Source organism: Hirundo rustica, chromosome 1 (genome assembly GCF_015227805.2).
Source record: "Hirundo rustica isolate bHirRus1 chromosome 1, bHirRus1.pri.v3, whole genome shotgun sequence".
Taxonomy (NCBI): domain Eukaryota; kingdom Metazoa; phylum Chordata; class Aves; order Passeriformes; family Hirundinidae; genus Hirundo; species Hirundo rustica.
In genome coordinates, this window is record NC_053450.1 from 59000124 (window position 1) to 59015845 (window position 15722).

General features: G+C 39.6%; 1 protein-coding gene across 1 annotated transcript; it reads left to right on the plus strand.

Annotated features, from left to right (window-relative positions):
• Positions 1 to 262: 262 nt before the first annotated feature.
• On the plus strand, positions 263 to 5938 carry TIMM21 (translocase of inner mitochondrial membrane 21). The gene is made up of 6 exons (XM_040082089.2): positions 263 to 759; positions 1999 to 2061; positions 2161 to 2258; positions 3535 to 3608; positions 5259 to 5364; positions 5457 to 5938. The coding sequence occupies exons 1-6, from the start codon at positions 444 to 446 to the stop codon at positions 5547 to 5549; spliced, it is 750 nt and encodes a 249-aa protein (XP_039938023.1). The 5' UTR covers positions 263 to 443; the 3' UTR covers positions 5550 to 5938.
• Positions 5939 to 15722: the final 9784 nt, after the last annotated feature.

The window sequence follows — 15722 nt, forward strand, 5'->3', positions numbered from 1 at the left end:
GTGCAGGACCAAGAAAACACAGCTTTAAGAGGGTGTTCGGCGCGGCGAGCAGCCCCCTCTGCGCAGCCCCTGAACGATCCGAGGGTCGCGGCCCGCGGAGGGCGGGCTGTGGCTGTGGCTGTGGCGGCGCTGGGCATGGCGGGCGCTGTAGTGACCTCGCTGGGAGCCGCTCCCGGCGGCGGGCGGGAGAGGGAGCCCGCTCAAACTACCGCTCCCAGGACCCGCTGCCGCCGCTCGCTGCTCCTCCGTCCCAAACGTTTCCGCCGGGGCAGCGGCCGGCGGCAGCCGCCGTAGGTAAAGGTTCGGTGGGCTCCTGAGCTGGGGCAGCGGCCGCTCGGGGCGGGAGGTTGCCCGAGGCTTCCCGGGAGAGCGGTGGCGAGCGGCACAAACTCTCCGTTCGGCTCGCCTGCTCCGGCCGTGCCCCTGTGAGGGCAGCGGGAGCCATGCCCGGGATGCTGCCCCGGGCACTGCCCGCCGCCCTCGGGCGGGGCTGCCTGGGCCGCTGGCTGCTCGCCACTCGCGGGTGGGCGCTCCTGGGAACCGGCACCGGGTCCTGCTCCTCCTCCTCCTCCTCCTCCTCCTCCTCCTGCTCCTGCCTGAGGTGGCGGCACCAGCCCCCGCTGCTGCTCAGGGCCGCCCGTCAGAGCTTCGGGACGCAGGCGGGAGGGCTGCAAGCTGCAAAACCTGGCGGTGATAGCAAAGATGTGTCCGTGCAAAGGGCGTTGAACGAGGAAACGCTGGTGTCGGCGGCTCAGAAAGGTAAGGCACGGGATGCCGTGTGCTGCTCAGAAGGGCTGGAGACGTTTCCTTCTGCAGCGAAAGCGTTGTAGTTCTAAACATCAAGTATCTAGGAAAAAAATAAAATCTCAGCACACCAAACCGGTGTCTTTTCACATCGTACTGTTTGGAGCAGCTGTTACATTTCTGTTACATTGTATGCATTGCACAATCAGAACAAATTCTGTGACTTCTTCTAAACAGCATGTTGATTTAAGTAATTATCAGGCCCAAGACGTAATAGCCTCTCATTTTCCTTTTCAGAAAGAAAACCTATCACGTTCAGCGTGTCTGTAGGGCTACTGCTATAAGTTCACCTCCAACAAAATTGTCAAAGCTCTACATGTGGTGGTAGTTTCTTTATGGATTGCCTTCACTTTAGCTGGTCTCATTCACTTCAGTGAAAAGCGATTACTACATAATTAGCCTCAGAAAATTTAAGTACTTTGAAATTACTTATAAAAACCACCTTCAACTGATTAGAAGACTGCAGAAGAAATAGTTATTAATGTTTCCTCCTTAACTTGTATTCCACTGAAATGCATACTTTATCACTAAAAGTTAGGAGTCTCTTTCCAAGTACTCCAATATTTGAAAGAGAGAATTTCGTATGACTTATTTTGCAGTGTATACTGACACTGGTACTTTACATCAAAATTAAAAGATAAAAATGAATCAGACAAACAGCAGTTAATTATGTTAATAAATAAAATATGTATTTTATGTATATGGGCTAATATTCCCCATTTTATTGTTCTATTGATTGCTAATTCCTAAAACCAGTTATTTTCAGTGTGTGCGACTTTTAAGCTTTCACCTTTTTTATTTTTACTTCTTTTCTTTGCATAAATATTGCAGTGATTGTGAGTTTAGGTGGTAGTGTGAGTGCTGCAGGTGTAAATATATCATTAGTTCCTAAAAAATCTAGCTCTCATGTACCTAAAAAGTAGCAGTAATTGCTACTTTGGATCTCGAAAACATCTGGCAAACAGAAAGTAATAAGGCTTAACACAATAGTGTAAACATGCCCTGTGCAATGTTAGAGATGTTCCATGGTCTCTTTTACAGCAATGAGGCATTATAGAAACTTACTGGATTTTTTTATTTCTGCTAAAATGTTATTTGAGCTACAGACTAACAGAAGAGTATTTATGTAAGAAAGGCATACAAGTGTTATTATCCAAAGTTGCAACTTATGTGTTGTTTTCTGTTTAATTTCAGTGAAAGAAGCTGGAAGAGACTTTACCTATTTTATTGTGGTGCTTGTTGGAATTGGTGTTACAGGTTATTTTTTTAAATTACATTCTTTATCAGAACACACTTTTCATTAATTCCATCTGATTTGATAAGTTTTCATTTCATTTGCTGTTGTTTCTGTTACAGGTGGTTTGTTCTATGTGATTTTTAAAGAGCTGTTCTCTTCTTCTAGTCCAAATAAGATCTATGGAGATGCCTTGGAGAAATGCAGATCTCACCCTGAGGTTGGTTTTTGAACTTCAGTCATAAGTTTGTGTTTCTCAGTAGTTACTGTCTTTCTTCAAGTCAAAACTTTGCACAAGGAATCTCACAAGTTACGTGAAGTCCCATGTGGTGCTTCAGCAGTTCTCCCTGTGCTTTTAGCTGGCATGGGGTGGGTCAGCTCCAGAGCAGAGCCTCCATTGGGACAAGCCAGTGTGAGCAGTAAGCTTGTGTGCTAGAAGCCAAGTGAGTGTGCCTCAGCACAAAAACTGATGGAAATGCAGTCTGCCCTTCAGAGCATGTGCTTGTGTCACCATACAGCAACTCTTAGGGAATTACCTGAGTGCCTGCTAACTGTAGCACTTGAGTTCTGCGCTCAGAGAGGCCACTGGTCCCACTAAGTTCTGTAGATCTAACCTGCTGCCTTTTCTCAGCGCCCTTACTCTATTGTGACACATCACTATGGTTCTGACATTCTGTGAAGCACTGCACTGATACCCAAGAATTGCAATTCTTCATTTGAAGCACAAATAGCATTCCTTTGTCTAACAGGAAAACAGGCAGAGAACAGTCATGGGATCACACAGTCGTCATAGCTAGGTGTAAACAAAAATCAGTGTGAAACTAGATTTTAAAAAACATTACTTCAGACAAAACATCCTTTGAACAAGGTTGAGGCAGATGCCTTTGAGGATAACTTAGAAACGAAGTGACAATTTGCTGCTTGAATGAAAATAAAAAGACTGCTTTAGAACAAGTTTGTAGAATTAAAACTTATTTCCAGTACTTGCACAGTAAAACTTAACCTCCCCTTCTAACCAAATTTAAAGTAAGTTAAAGACTTAAGTTGTTCTACTCTGACTTTATAGATGTGAAAAAAAATTATTGAATTTCTTATTCAGCAGTATTTTTTAGATAATATGAAGGGGAATGCATTTGCATTTTAAACTTTGAAATGTATTCTCTTGGAGTAAACATGAGCAAATACTTTGTGGGCTTTTTTTCTTTTTGCACAAAATATCAGTTTCCACGTCTTCATCTCAAAGAGCTGTACAAGTAGAAGATATCAATAGGATTTATTTTAGGCATTTAATACAGGACTGTAAAAAAAAAAGGACTGGAATACAGAGGAATTTTCCTTAAACTATTTTCTTTCATGAACACTTCTGCCCTTGACATGTTAGATTCTCCAGGGGCATTTTGTTAAAAGATGTGCTCGCAGCAGAGCCATGAGATGATACTGGAATACCTGTTTGTATGTGATCCTTTCTGACAGCTCAAACCTCTTTGCTCTTGTAGATAATTGCTGTTTTTGGTGACTCTATCAAAGGTTATGGAGAGGCAACAAGAAGAGGAAGACGACAGCATGTCAGGTACCCCTTGGTGTTTGCCCCATAAAGACATCAGTTTTGCACAGCAAAGTTAGGTCACAAGTTAGTTCTGGAGTGATGAGCTATATGTGACATATCCTGTCACCTTTGATTGAACATAGAAGTTTTTTGCAGTACCTCTTGTGTGCCATATACCACTAAGTATAGTGTACATACAATATAAAATGCCCATTCTGAATTCCTCAAAACAAGTAATGGTCATAATGGTAGACATAGAGCTCTCCAAAAAATAGGATGAGTCTGAAAAGAGTAGGCTTGCATGGGGGAAGCAGTAGTTTGACAGAAGTTTACGGTCTGAAACTATACTGAGATGATACGCAATGCTTTTTGGAACTCGAGGCAGCATCTGTACTTGTATTTAACAGAACAGCTATTACCTAAATCTTTCAAGAGTGTGTCTATTTATTACTTTCCTTTTGAAAGAAGCAACAGAGCTGTTTCTTACAAAACACAGGTCCTCCCTGCTTTGCCTTTATTGGGTTATTTGGCAGGAATATATTAAATGAGGTTTCATATAGGATGAGACACGTAAGCCCAGACACAGGTTGAACCATGAAATTGAGATTTTTTTATTTTATCTGAGTGAAGTGATTTCTGCTGGTGAAAAGATGTTTAAAGTGAAGCTGCTAAATGAAATCAATGTGCAAAAACACTTTGAGCACCTGTGTGTAAATAAGTAAATGTACTATGAATTAGCTTTCCTAGCATTTAATTTCCATTATTTTGAATGCCTAGTATCTTAAATAAATTTTTGAGCTGAGAACTGTAGCATTGTAGAGTTTGCATCTGCAGTGTAAGAATGATCTTAAATATCTCAAAAATCTACAGGGTATTTTGTGTATGAACACCTTGAATGTAAATTTACTACAGTAAGGCTCTTCATTCATATTTGTTCTCTCTACCATCGTGTCACTTTAAACTGTGTTGGAAGTTTATTTCACAGTGTGTACCTGGGCATGACTGATGGAAATAAGAGATTGGTGCTAAGCAGCAGTTAATAATTTCAGTAGGAAACATAAACCGGCACCAGAACTCTCGTGGGATCATTAGTTTCCCAAAGTGTTCACTTTGAAAGTGATGTGCTATTTATTTAATACTTGAGCATTACCCAACTCCAGTCTAAATACCAGCATTTAGGTTGGAGATCTCATATCAGTGCCAAAGGTACGCAATTTCAGCAGAACAAAATTATTGCCAAAGTAAGTAAAGCACACAGTAAATTGTTTGTTTTGATGTGGTTTAACCAACCTGATAATTAATTTGAAAAAACATGCTGTGTGTGTTTTGGCTTGGTTTTTTAGGATAAATACAAGGAATTTCCATAGACTTCAGCACTGGATTGCTTTTCCGTTTTGAGGGGAGGACTGGGGTGAGAACATTTAAGCATCTCATCTCTTAATCCTCAGCAGCTAATTAGCTCTTCTAACTCCACTAGTCCTTAGGCACTCACAGTAAAGCATGAGAGGAGCAGTAGAGAAGGAACCCAAGGTAGCGTAAGGACACCACCGGAATACTCTTTCTTACAACATAAGTAAGCAACTCGTCTAAGTAAGTTTGTTTGAAGTCTTAACTAGCATATAATCTGTATTTTTGCTGGGTGGTTGGGTTTTTGTTTTGTGTTACTGTTTTTAGTCACATTGAATACGTAAAGGACGGACTGAAACATATGCGTTTGAAGTTCTATATTGAGGGCACTGAATCAGGGAAGCAGGGAACAGTCCATGTGGAAGTCAAAGAGGTATGTACAATTGCTTGATACACCTGACAAGCTTAGTCGTGAATTTAAACTACCAAAGAGAAAAAAACACTCTGAATTTCTTTTCTTTCCAGAATCTTGAAACAGGAAGATTCGAGGTTCGCTACATATTTGTTGATGTTGAGACCTATCCAAGAAGAACCATTGTCATAGAGGACAACAGATAGCCAACGATCAAAGCTGCTGCCTTATGTCACATTGGATAATGTTGTTGTAGCCAGTCTACACGTGAATTGTGTGGTGTTGCCAATTGTGTCTCACAGCTTCAGGGCTGTGTTAAGGGAAACAGCCTCTCAGGGCCTCCACCAAGGACTTTTGATAATAACAGATACGGGATTTAAAGTCAAACCAATGAAATATAGCAGAACTATCATGGCAGATATTCTTGACATAGGAAAATAATGCCTCCTAATAATCAATTTAATGCTGGATAATACTTCTGCACACTCAAAACCTGAGTTTTCCAAGATTTTAGGTTTGGATGGGGAGTTTTTTGTCTTCCTTGGTTTGGATTTCCCACTACCACTGCAATAAAGAAAGAGGTAGTTTAACTGTAGACAGAACTCTACTGTTTTCATTTTGGATACCTTTGTAGGTAAGAAGGTAAAATAAGAATGTTAGTGATGCCAAAGAGATCTAGACATGTAAGGGTAGGAATGGTGGAGGCACACACCCATGACAAACAACTGAAGATAAAGACTTCAGTGCTGGTCTCTTGTAAATGAATTACCAGTAAACAGAACATCACTACCATATGCTTTTTCTGGTGTTTGCCATGCTGCTCTGCATGGTTGTAGCAAGGTGGGGGTTGGCCTTTTCTCCCAGACAGCTAGTGACAGGACAAGAGGACATGGCCTCAAGCTGTGTCAGGGGCGATTTCAGTTGGACATTACCTTAAAAATGTTTTGAAAACCACAATATTCTATTTAAACTTCTCTTTCCCACCTCATCTGCATCTACACATGATAAACACACGTGGTGTTTATCAGGGCATCTTTAGTCCATAAAGTGTTCCACATTATTTTACTGCCTGCATCACCTTGCTAGCTAAGCAGATTTACCAGGATGCTTCTGTATATTTCGTGAATGGGGGACACAGCTGCGAAGGACAGCACTTCTCCTGTGTTGTGAAAAAGCTGACAATATGCTTGATAAAATGAAGACAAAAAAGTAGGAGAAGAAATCCAACTTTATCTGACTGTAGATATATTAGTATTCTTAATTTGAACAAATGACAAATACAAGGCTCAAAGGCTTTCCAATCTCACCTGAGGAAAGCTTTTTGGAATCCTTTTTCTAGGAACATCTCATCGGTGAAGGAAAAAAAAAAGAAGAACTTCATAGCTTGGTTTATCAACTTTGTACTAGCTAGATACCTATCACCAGTAAAATTATTTAAGCCACTTGAAACTTCAGGAGTATTAAAGCTTTATAGGAATGTAGGTTGTCTGCAGAAAAAGAAAGTTACACATATTTTGCTAACAGAAGTCTTATGGGAACTGATTACTTCTTTCCATATTCCTCCTGAGGAAATTCTCTTTATGGACCTGGCTGACACCCATGCTTACAACATTTTCTCAAATCCTGTTTCATGCAAATGCATATATAGAAACACTTTATTCAAAGTGAGGTGAAGATTATTTGAACAAGATGTCTGGAATAGTGAACATTGATCACTTGTGCAGTATCTCCTTTCCTGGTGGTAGTTTGCACTGAAGGGGACTAGCTGCATTCACTGAGTTTGAACAATGTTTTAGAACACCCTTTTTGTAATTGTGAAGAGTGTTAGCCTCAGTCTTCCTTATGAAGCTGCACCTCCTTCACTGGATCATTGCACTACCTGTAAGTCATGCAGGGATCCTTCTCCATGGCAGGGAGCTCATCCTGCCACTGGATGAGCATCCTCTCACTGGAGAGTGTTAGGCTGGGGAGACAGCAAAATAACTGAAAGGTTCACCTTCAGCTGTCGGTAAACACAAGCAGTAACAATTTCACTATTTCCTTGTTAAAGCCCTTGCTTATTTTTCTCTTGGGAAAACACAAAATTACAGCATTTGCCAGTTACTTTCTGAATTAAAAGTGTCATGTTATTGTTACTCAAGTATTGGAGAAAAAAATCACTGCTAGCAAGTCAAGAGCCAAAGAAATGACATTTTCATACAAATTAAACACATTTTCCAGAATTCAGGTTTGATTGTTGGAGCATTAATAAAAATACATATTCTTGAAACCCCTCTCTCCTTTAGGAAATGAAAATATGTCACTCACCAGTGAAAGGTGTTTTTTCCTGAAACATTGTCTGGCAGATTAATCAAAATGTGTTTTAGGTAGGTGTACAGCTTGGTCTTAACTTTCCCATCTCTACATTAATTTTTGTGGATGCCAAAACCTGTGTATGCGTCATAGGCATCCTTAGAGGTGTTTTATGAGAATAATGTTACTGTGTCATCTCTGTGACCTGTATTTGATTGTAGGTCCTGTGTATGCTTGCTGTATAGCAACAAGAAGAAATATCCCTCCAGGAAATGAGCTCCTCGGAAACTTTAAAATATATATTAAAAAAAAAAAAAAAAAAAAAAAAAAAAACCACCAAAAAAAAATCACCACCAAAACCCCAACTCTTTCAATAAGCTTCAATAAACAGAAGCTCTTGCAAAGAATATGTAGTTTTAGATGGGGAAGCAAAGGTGGTGTTGTGCTTGACTGAGTTTAAAAATAACCGTGTCACTGAAATATTTCCTGCATGAAATTCAGTTTCAACAACTGTTTTAGGCAACAGAGTCATGACTTTAGAAATGGTTGTGAATAAATGGGTGTCTGATACAAGAAACTTCAACAAACTCACTTTACAATCAGAGAAGAAACAAACAAGACAGGAATGTGAGTAAGACAATTACTGTATCACGTGCCAGCTGCAGAGATAAAAAGCCGAAGAAAATGTGCTGGGAGTTTCCACAAGTAGTTTTAATTCACTTGCTCTCAGTCTCATTCATTATCACAATGGTTGCTATCCACCCTAATACATAGGGGATTATTCCAGTACGTATATTGTCAGCAACCTAGCATGTTGCAGATTATGCCCAAAAAACATTGAGGACACATTTTGAGCCCAAGCCCACTTTTTATGATTCACTGCAGCTTGTAAACTGACAGAAGTACATAAGGCAAGCACAGAGACTGGGGATAAAATTTAAAGGAAAAAGTTTTGAAGGGGCAAGCTTAAAGATGACAGTAAGGGCTCATAACTGGTCTCTTTATGTGGGGTTGTGAAGTCTGCTTGAAGATCTGGAATACAGTTGGCGCTAGAAAAATAAAAATTTGAAAGCAAAACCAAAAATCTGAAAACAAAAAGATCTTCCCCCTCTTTTTTTGGGAGGGGGGAAAATGATTAGTCTCTAAAGAGACATTCACTTGCTCCAAATACGGAATAATAGAACTCCAGCAGAATTTTTTCTTAGGCATCTGGGAATGTATGTTGTTATGGTATGTTGCTCTAAGTTTTAGCCTTCTGAATTGTTTACATTTTTGTAGTAGAATCTTCTCACAGATTGTAGCATAAACAGAGTAATTGTTTTCGCATTCCTCTCTGAGCAGGGACAATTGATGGACTTCTAGTCTGGCCAGTGAGGTGGAGAGGTGTCAACCTTATTCTCCAATCCCTGGTCATTGTCCAGAGTCTATATAAGCAAGGTCAAGTAAATAAACTTCCCTTCTTTTTGCTGAACTTGGCTGTATGAGTATAATTCTTTTTGTGTCCTCTAGCAACAATAGTATACAGTGATTCCGAACAGTCCTATAAATAATTGAGCAGCAGAAGTATTTGATAGTTTTTCTTAGTAAATTCTCAGGATTTTTTTGTTCTGTTTGTGTTATGTAAAATAATATATAGGAATTTTAGAAAAATGTGAATTAATGACATCCTGTATTCAAATTCACTGTATTTTTTAATGATATATAGTTAAAAGTTGAAAATAAAGCAAAAATGTTTTGCAATTTAAAGGAAACAAAAGAAACAAAATCAAAAAAGCTTTTTGGAATTCTTCTAGTTGTCCTGAGAGGAATATGCTGTTTTGGATTCCCTTCATCTGATATACATTATTGTGGAACATTTATAACTCACCAAATAAAAAATATTTAACACAAATACCCATTTTAGTAAAATAGATCAGTGTGAAAAGCCTCTGTTTGCCTCTCAGGGTTCAATATCAAACTACTGCATTTAATTTTATTATCCATGTAAAAAAATTCTATTACTTCTAGAAAAAGCATAGTATGGGAGGGATGCCCTCACCTGCTCCAGCCCACAGCCTTCCTGCAGCAGATCAACCTCAGCTAGCACACAGAGCTGCTCCCCCCACAACAGGATGGGGGTGGAAATGGGGACCAGCAGAAATGAGAAATATTGGGAGTTGTGAGCAAGTCAGGGAGATCACTTGCCAGTTAGTGTTGCAGGTGAACTAAACTTCAAAATGAGCTCAATTTATTGCCTTTTGCTGGCCAGAGCAGCAGCGTGGGCAGTGTGCTGCAGCTGTGAGCACCTAGCAGGGCTGGCAGCTCTGCTTCCAGATCACGTAGAGGTGTCTGCCTCCACATCTTAAAACCTCCCAGTACTGTGCTGGGAAACCTTTTCAGGATAATTGTGTTTATCCAACCTCTATTTAATTACAATTCCCCTTTATCAGAATCACAATTATCTTCTCTAGCATGAGTTGCTGTCTTGTATTACTCCCCACAATTAACTCTATTAACCTTTTAAGCAAGCACATTTTTACGTTTTATAGGAACAAGGTTGTTTTTCAATTTCAATCCTAATTCTTCTTTTTTCCATTAAAAACATAACAATCTCAGCCATAACAGCATTTTATTACAGTTATACATGTACTAAATCATGGCTGTATTCCCTGAGATGTGATTTGCTTCATTAGTGCTACAACATCTGTAGAGGAGCTGGAAGTGAATTACTATCTTGTATGTTGTCTGGGGCCATGTATTAGTCTGTGTTTTAATAAAATGGAGAGAAATCCCAGTGTTGCAGTGCAGATTTGCAAAATGCCACCAAGTTGCTTTTTGGTGTGATATTGGTGAGATACAGATGTCCTCCCCTCTGTGTGGCTGCAAAGCCACCGCATGCAGGGGTCTGACACTGGTGTAGGGATAACAGTGGTGGAGAGAAATAACTGAGACATCTCAAGCAGCTTTCTATCAACTACCTTGAACATAAAAGCCTCATAATAAGCCGCAACTATTTTTCCCTGAAAACATCCATGAAAAATGTCCTGCTGTGCGAACTTTTTTGTATTTTTCACACTTATTTTCCTTGTATTTCTCTTTTAGCACCTTTGTTTGTGGGGAGTCCTGCCAGCCTCTGCATATATTTTTCTTTTCCTTCAAAATACTGTGCTTAACTTCGGTGTCTGCATGTCTCTTCTTTATCTATATTTACTTTAGCAGAAAGCTAATCTCCCTCAACTTCTCATTGTAAGATATTTTTTGGACCCTTCACCACCTTCATTGCCCTTATACATATATAAACCTATGCATAAAACCACTATAAATATATAATGTGGAGCATATATTTTATAGAATACATATTATGTAGACAAAATAATACGTATCCACATAAATGTATATATTTATGTTCTTGACTTCATCTTGAAAGCGTTTCAAGTAACATCAAAATAAACCAGCTGCTAGGGCCATTCCAAACCAGACACCTCCCATTACTGACCAAGTCATGTTGCAGAGCTGGTCTCCAGGGATGTTCCTGAGAGCACTGTGATCCTCGTAAGCCACATGGAACAAACAAATCTTGAATTCTGGGTGGTGGGTCCGATTGACAACTTCATTTTTAACTGATATCCAGCACCCCATCCAAATCTTCGATGACTGACAGGTACAAAAGCTCCAGATATGTCTCAGTGGCAAATACTTCAAGGTGAATTAGGAAGAAGTCAGATAAGCAAAAGGATGCGGCTTGTGCTGATTAGAGCCAGTCAATTCTAATCTCTTCTGTACTGCGTGAATCATGATGGCAGTTCCTTCTTGATAAGCCATCCTGCATTATAATGGTAAAGGCCAGTAAAGCAGTCCTGCTTTGCTGGTGGTTGTCAACATTTGGAATGGAATTAGAAGTATGTGAACATGGTTTTTTTGCTTTTGTAAAAATGTGCATTTTTCATGTGGGAAATATTAATCCTAAAGCAACCATCAATGTAACAGTCAGCCCCATTTACCCGCAGCCATCATGCTCTACTTCTCACATAAGGGATGTGACATAGGGACCTCCTTTTCCCAGGGGACAAGCTCTGTTCTTCCTAAAAAAAAGTGTTCCTGCAGGATGTCTCCAAAATAACTATCCACCACAACATAAATATCAATGCATACACAAAATTAAGGGAAAACTAATGCTCTAAAAAAAGGAAGCATCAAGAAAACAATATGTATTCCATGGGCTGAAATCAATGTTTTTACATTTAGCACACTTCTGTGAACATTACCAGGTAATGCTGTAACCGGTGAGCAATCTTGCTGTGTGAGAGCATTAAATACCCTGCCATGTGCCCATTTACACGTGGTTACAGAGTTCAGGAGCAGCCAGCACGTACCTATCCCTGTTGAGGTCATTGTGATGATTTTTATAAAGGGTTCTGCGGCTGTGCCAGCTGGTGTCCTGCTCGTGGGAGTCTTCAGCTTTCAAATGGCAGATATCTGATGGCTTTCTAAAAATACATTCTTCCCACTCTTGGAGCCCCGGGGATGGTTCTTGTCTTTAATTCATCTCTTCTCAAGGAATGAGAGGCCATTTGCTGGTTGGCCTCTTATTAAGAGACCAACTGCAGGCTGTTTTTTCAGACCTCTTCATACCACACATGTCCTTCAGGCCATGCTTTCTTGCAGCAACTCCGTGCAGATCTCACTGGGATTTTAGAGACCAGAAATAACACGGGTATTTTTGGAACAGCCTGTACATTGAACCACTGCTTCATACAGGGTTATGTGCAAATCACACTTTTGCACTGAAATAATTTACTTAGTAGAAATAAGGATATGTTAGTAATGATACAAATATTTTTTTCATCATACAAATGGGTAATGAGCACAAAGATGGCACTCAGAAAATACTGATTCTGTGATAGATTCTATCACCCTTCTCTCCTGTGGACCAGGAGTGACTATTTTTGTCTTTCTCTCTGCTATAATAATCACCTGTCCCAAATGTTGTGAGAATCAGGTAAGGAACTGAAGCTGCAGACAGCCTGGGCAGGTGAGCAGGAGCCCTCAGAACAAAACAATGAGTCTGAATAGCCCAGAAAGATCCATTTTTGGCAATCCTTTATTTCTAAACTCATTTCAAGTCAGTACTTGAAACCGTTTTTCCAGGAAGAATATCTCATCACTTTTGTCTGTTAAAGTGATGAGTAAAGAAATTGCTTGATAACATGTCACGAGATTAAAGGAAACAAACACTATTAACTTTTCTCTCAGGCCATTCCTCAAAAAAATCCGTTATTGTATACGAAGTTTCATAGGAAACTGAGAATATTAGCACTTATGATGAAGTGTGGAAGTGTCCAGTAGCCCAAGCCTGGTATTCCCGGACATCCCACATGCCTGCACTGCAGCTAATCTCTGGTTTTAGTGAAAATATTTTTTGACTTGAAAAAGAATGTGACCAGAAGCAGAAGCTTACTTTTAAACTCAGGTTAAAAAAGAGCAAATCAAAGAATTTTATGCAGAACAAAACCCATCACTTGAGAACAGAATGAAATTCTTTATGCATATGAAGAATATAGTTCTCTGAGCTGGATGCAGCTTTCTTATCATGCAAACAGCAGCCACAGCACTGTGTGCTGTGAGTGGGAGCACATACATCGCTCTACAATATAAACAGCCTAAAAGCCACAAAGTTGAAAGCAGATCTTGATTCTCACATGATAAAAGTAAGAGATGCTGCAGAAAGGATTGAACTTTCCTAACACTGAACTAGGAACTTCATCAGGAGATAACAAATAGTAGTATCCTAAGCATATTCCACTTTTTTTTTTTTTTTTTTTTTTTTTTTAAACGTCCTACAGCATTCCTTCTACAGTCTTTATTGATTTTAAGAAACGGCAAAAACCATCCGTAAGTCCTTTGGCTGCAAGGAGTGCAGCTCCTGCAGCTTTTTCCATAGTTTGTAGTTTAGCACCACCTTCCTGGGCACCAAAGAATGGCAGCTTTGCACTGCACGAACATTTGGATTGAAAGCCTTAGAACAAAAAGGAAAGCGCAAAGAAAGGTGGTTTTTTTCCCCTATCTGTTTTAATTACTAGACCTTTTTAACAAGATAGCATTCTCTGTCCTCAGCAATTTTTGCAGCCCATCAGTTTTCAGAAAAGATCCCACAGACTAGTGCTCCCTGTAGCATTTCATTTATGGCTCTATAGCTGTGGCTCTGTGCTGCCACAATTTCAGGGCCCATCGCTTTTGTTTCCAAGTTGAAAGCTGAAGTTTCTAATGTAAACTGTATTCTATGCTGAATATAGTGTATTTTAATGTTTAAAAATGTGCTTGTGGAGACTTGGTATGAACATGGTACTTTCTCTCGACATTCATAGGCAACAAATTTCAACCTCTTTTCTGCACTTCATGATAAATACCTGTTAAGGAGAGAGTTTTGATGTTTCATTGAAAAACAAACAGGATTGACGATGGTAGTCTGTAGCCTCATAGTACAAAATGTGAATATTTTCTTCCATAATCCAAGGAGTAGGTAAGAAAAATTGTAAAGGTGACAGATGCGTGGGTAACTGACATGCAGTGGTGTCGAAGACAAACCCATACCTCAAAGAAAATTCATGTAAAGCATGTAGATTTTTTAAAATTATTATTATTAATTATTCAGTTTTCCCTTTCTGTGTGTTTCCCCAGCCTGCCCTCACTTGCATGGGGTATGAGCAGGATCAGCTACCCAAGAATAAGCTTAATCACAAAATTACCTTACAGTCACCCCTTGCAAAACCTCCTTCTAGGCTGAGCTCCTTATCTTGTGACCCAGAAGATGCAAATACCCACCATGACATGACCTGTTTTGCAAAATTCTCACATACTGATCCCTGAGAACAATCTAGAGGTCTGTGTGCTTGGTGATTGGCTTGGTGCTTCCCATCAGCACTGTGTGAGGAAGTCCCGGGAGGAGCACCCTAAGACATGGTCACAAAACTCTGGGTGACATGTCACCATCCTCCCTATGTTTCTCGGGACAGTCAGGGGGCTAAGCTGCTCACTGCCATATTGGATACTGAAGCTCCGTCCCCATTTAAGCCTTTACTTCCCTCTCTACTTTATTTACCAAGTAGAAAACAATTCTGTTGTTGGGGAGACCTCTGGCATTTTCTTCCTTCATTTCTTTGCCTGTGCAATTGCTCAAGTGTAATTGGGCTGTGAATAAAAAACAACCCCTCTTTTTGTGTCTTTGAGGGAAGAAAAAAAAACATGATATTGCATATTAAGCAACATTTTCCCTGCTAGGTATCCACCCTTCTATCACACACTTACTTTCCCAAAATCGGTAACTCAGTGGCAAATGATGGCAGTTTTGATTGAGGCAGTGAGTTGAGAAATGGACACTCATTTAACATCTGCTGGCTGTGGGCAAGAATACAGAAAGAAAAGTAAATTATAAGAACGGAGCTTCAGCCTTGAAAATCTTCGTTGAACTCCACATGTGAATCAGGTAAGGTTTCTGGAGGCAACCTCAAGAAAATGCATGTGAATGAGTCTTTTAAGGTGTATTAGTTTAATTCCGTTACACTGTTATCTGGATATTCTCATTCAGAATTAAAAAAAAAAAAAAAAGATCCTAAAGTGGCCTTAATTTAATTTATTTAATTTCCAAGGAGAAGTAAAGAAGATTGAATCAAGGAAACTGAAATTCTGACTAGGAGTGTCCATGTAATACTTTTTAATGCGGTTAAATTCTTGACTTTTCAATTCACATCTTTAATTTGTTTGGGCTGCATTTCCAGTGCAGTAATGCCCAAATGCATTACTGAGAAGAATATCATGATAGTATGCAATGCTAAAGAAATATATATTAATTTTTGTCCCGTTTAATGGATTCTACAAGTATTTCCACAGACATTACTACTCAATATAGGCAACTGCATGAACACATGCAACTGTGTGGTCATATGGCACATATTTTTGATGCTTCTGTTAAAATTTGAATTTTACTATGATTGCACCTGGAGTTTGCATAGAAAATGTGTTATATAGAGTATTCTTTCACCTGTATATGATATTTACCTTTGCAGGAACTACTCGTTTTTATGCAAACTTGCCAAGTGTAAACAGATTAG

Bases quoted from the DNA above. Each gene is read 5' to 3' on its own strand.
- TIMM21 (XM_040082089.2), top strand. From the start codon at position 444: ATGCCCGGGATGCTGCCCCGGGCACTGCCCGCCGCCCTCGGGCGGGGC. The intron at 760-1,998 runs GTAAGGCACGGG...GTTTAATTTCAG, and splicing joins GGTGTCGGCGGCTCAGAAAG to TGAAAGAAGCTGGAAGAGAC. The intron at 2,259-3,534 runs GTTGGTTTTTGA...TTGCTCTTGTAG, and splicing joins AATGCAGATCTCACCCTGAG to ATAATTGCTGTTTTTGGTGA.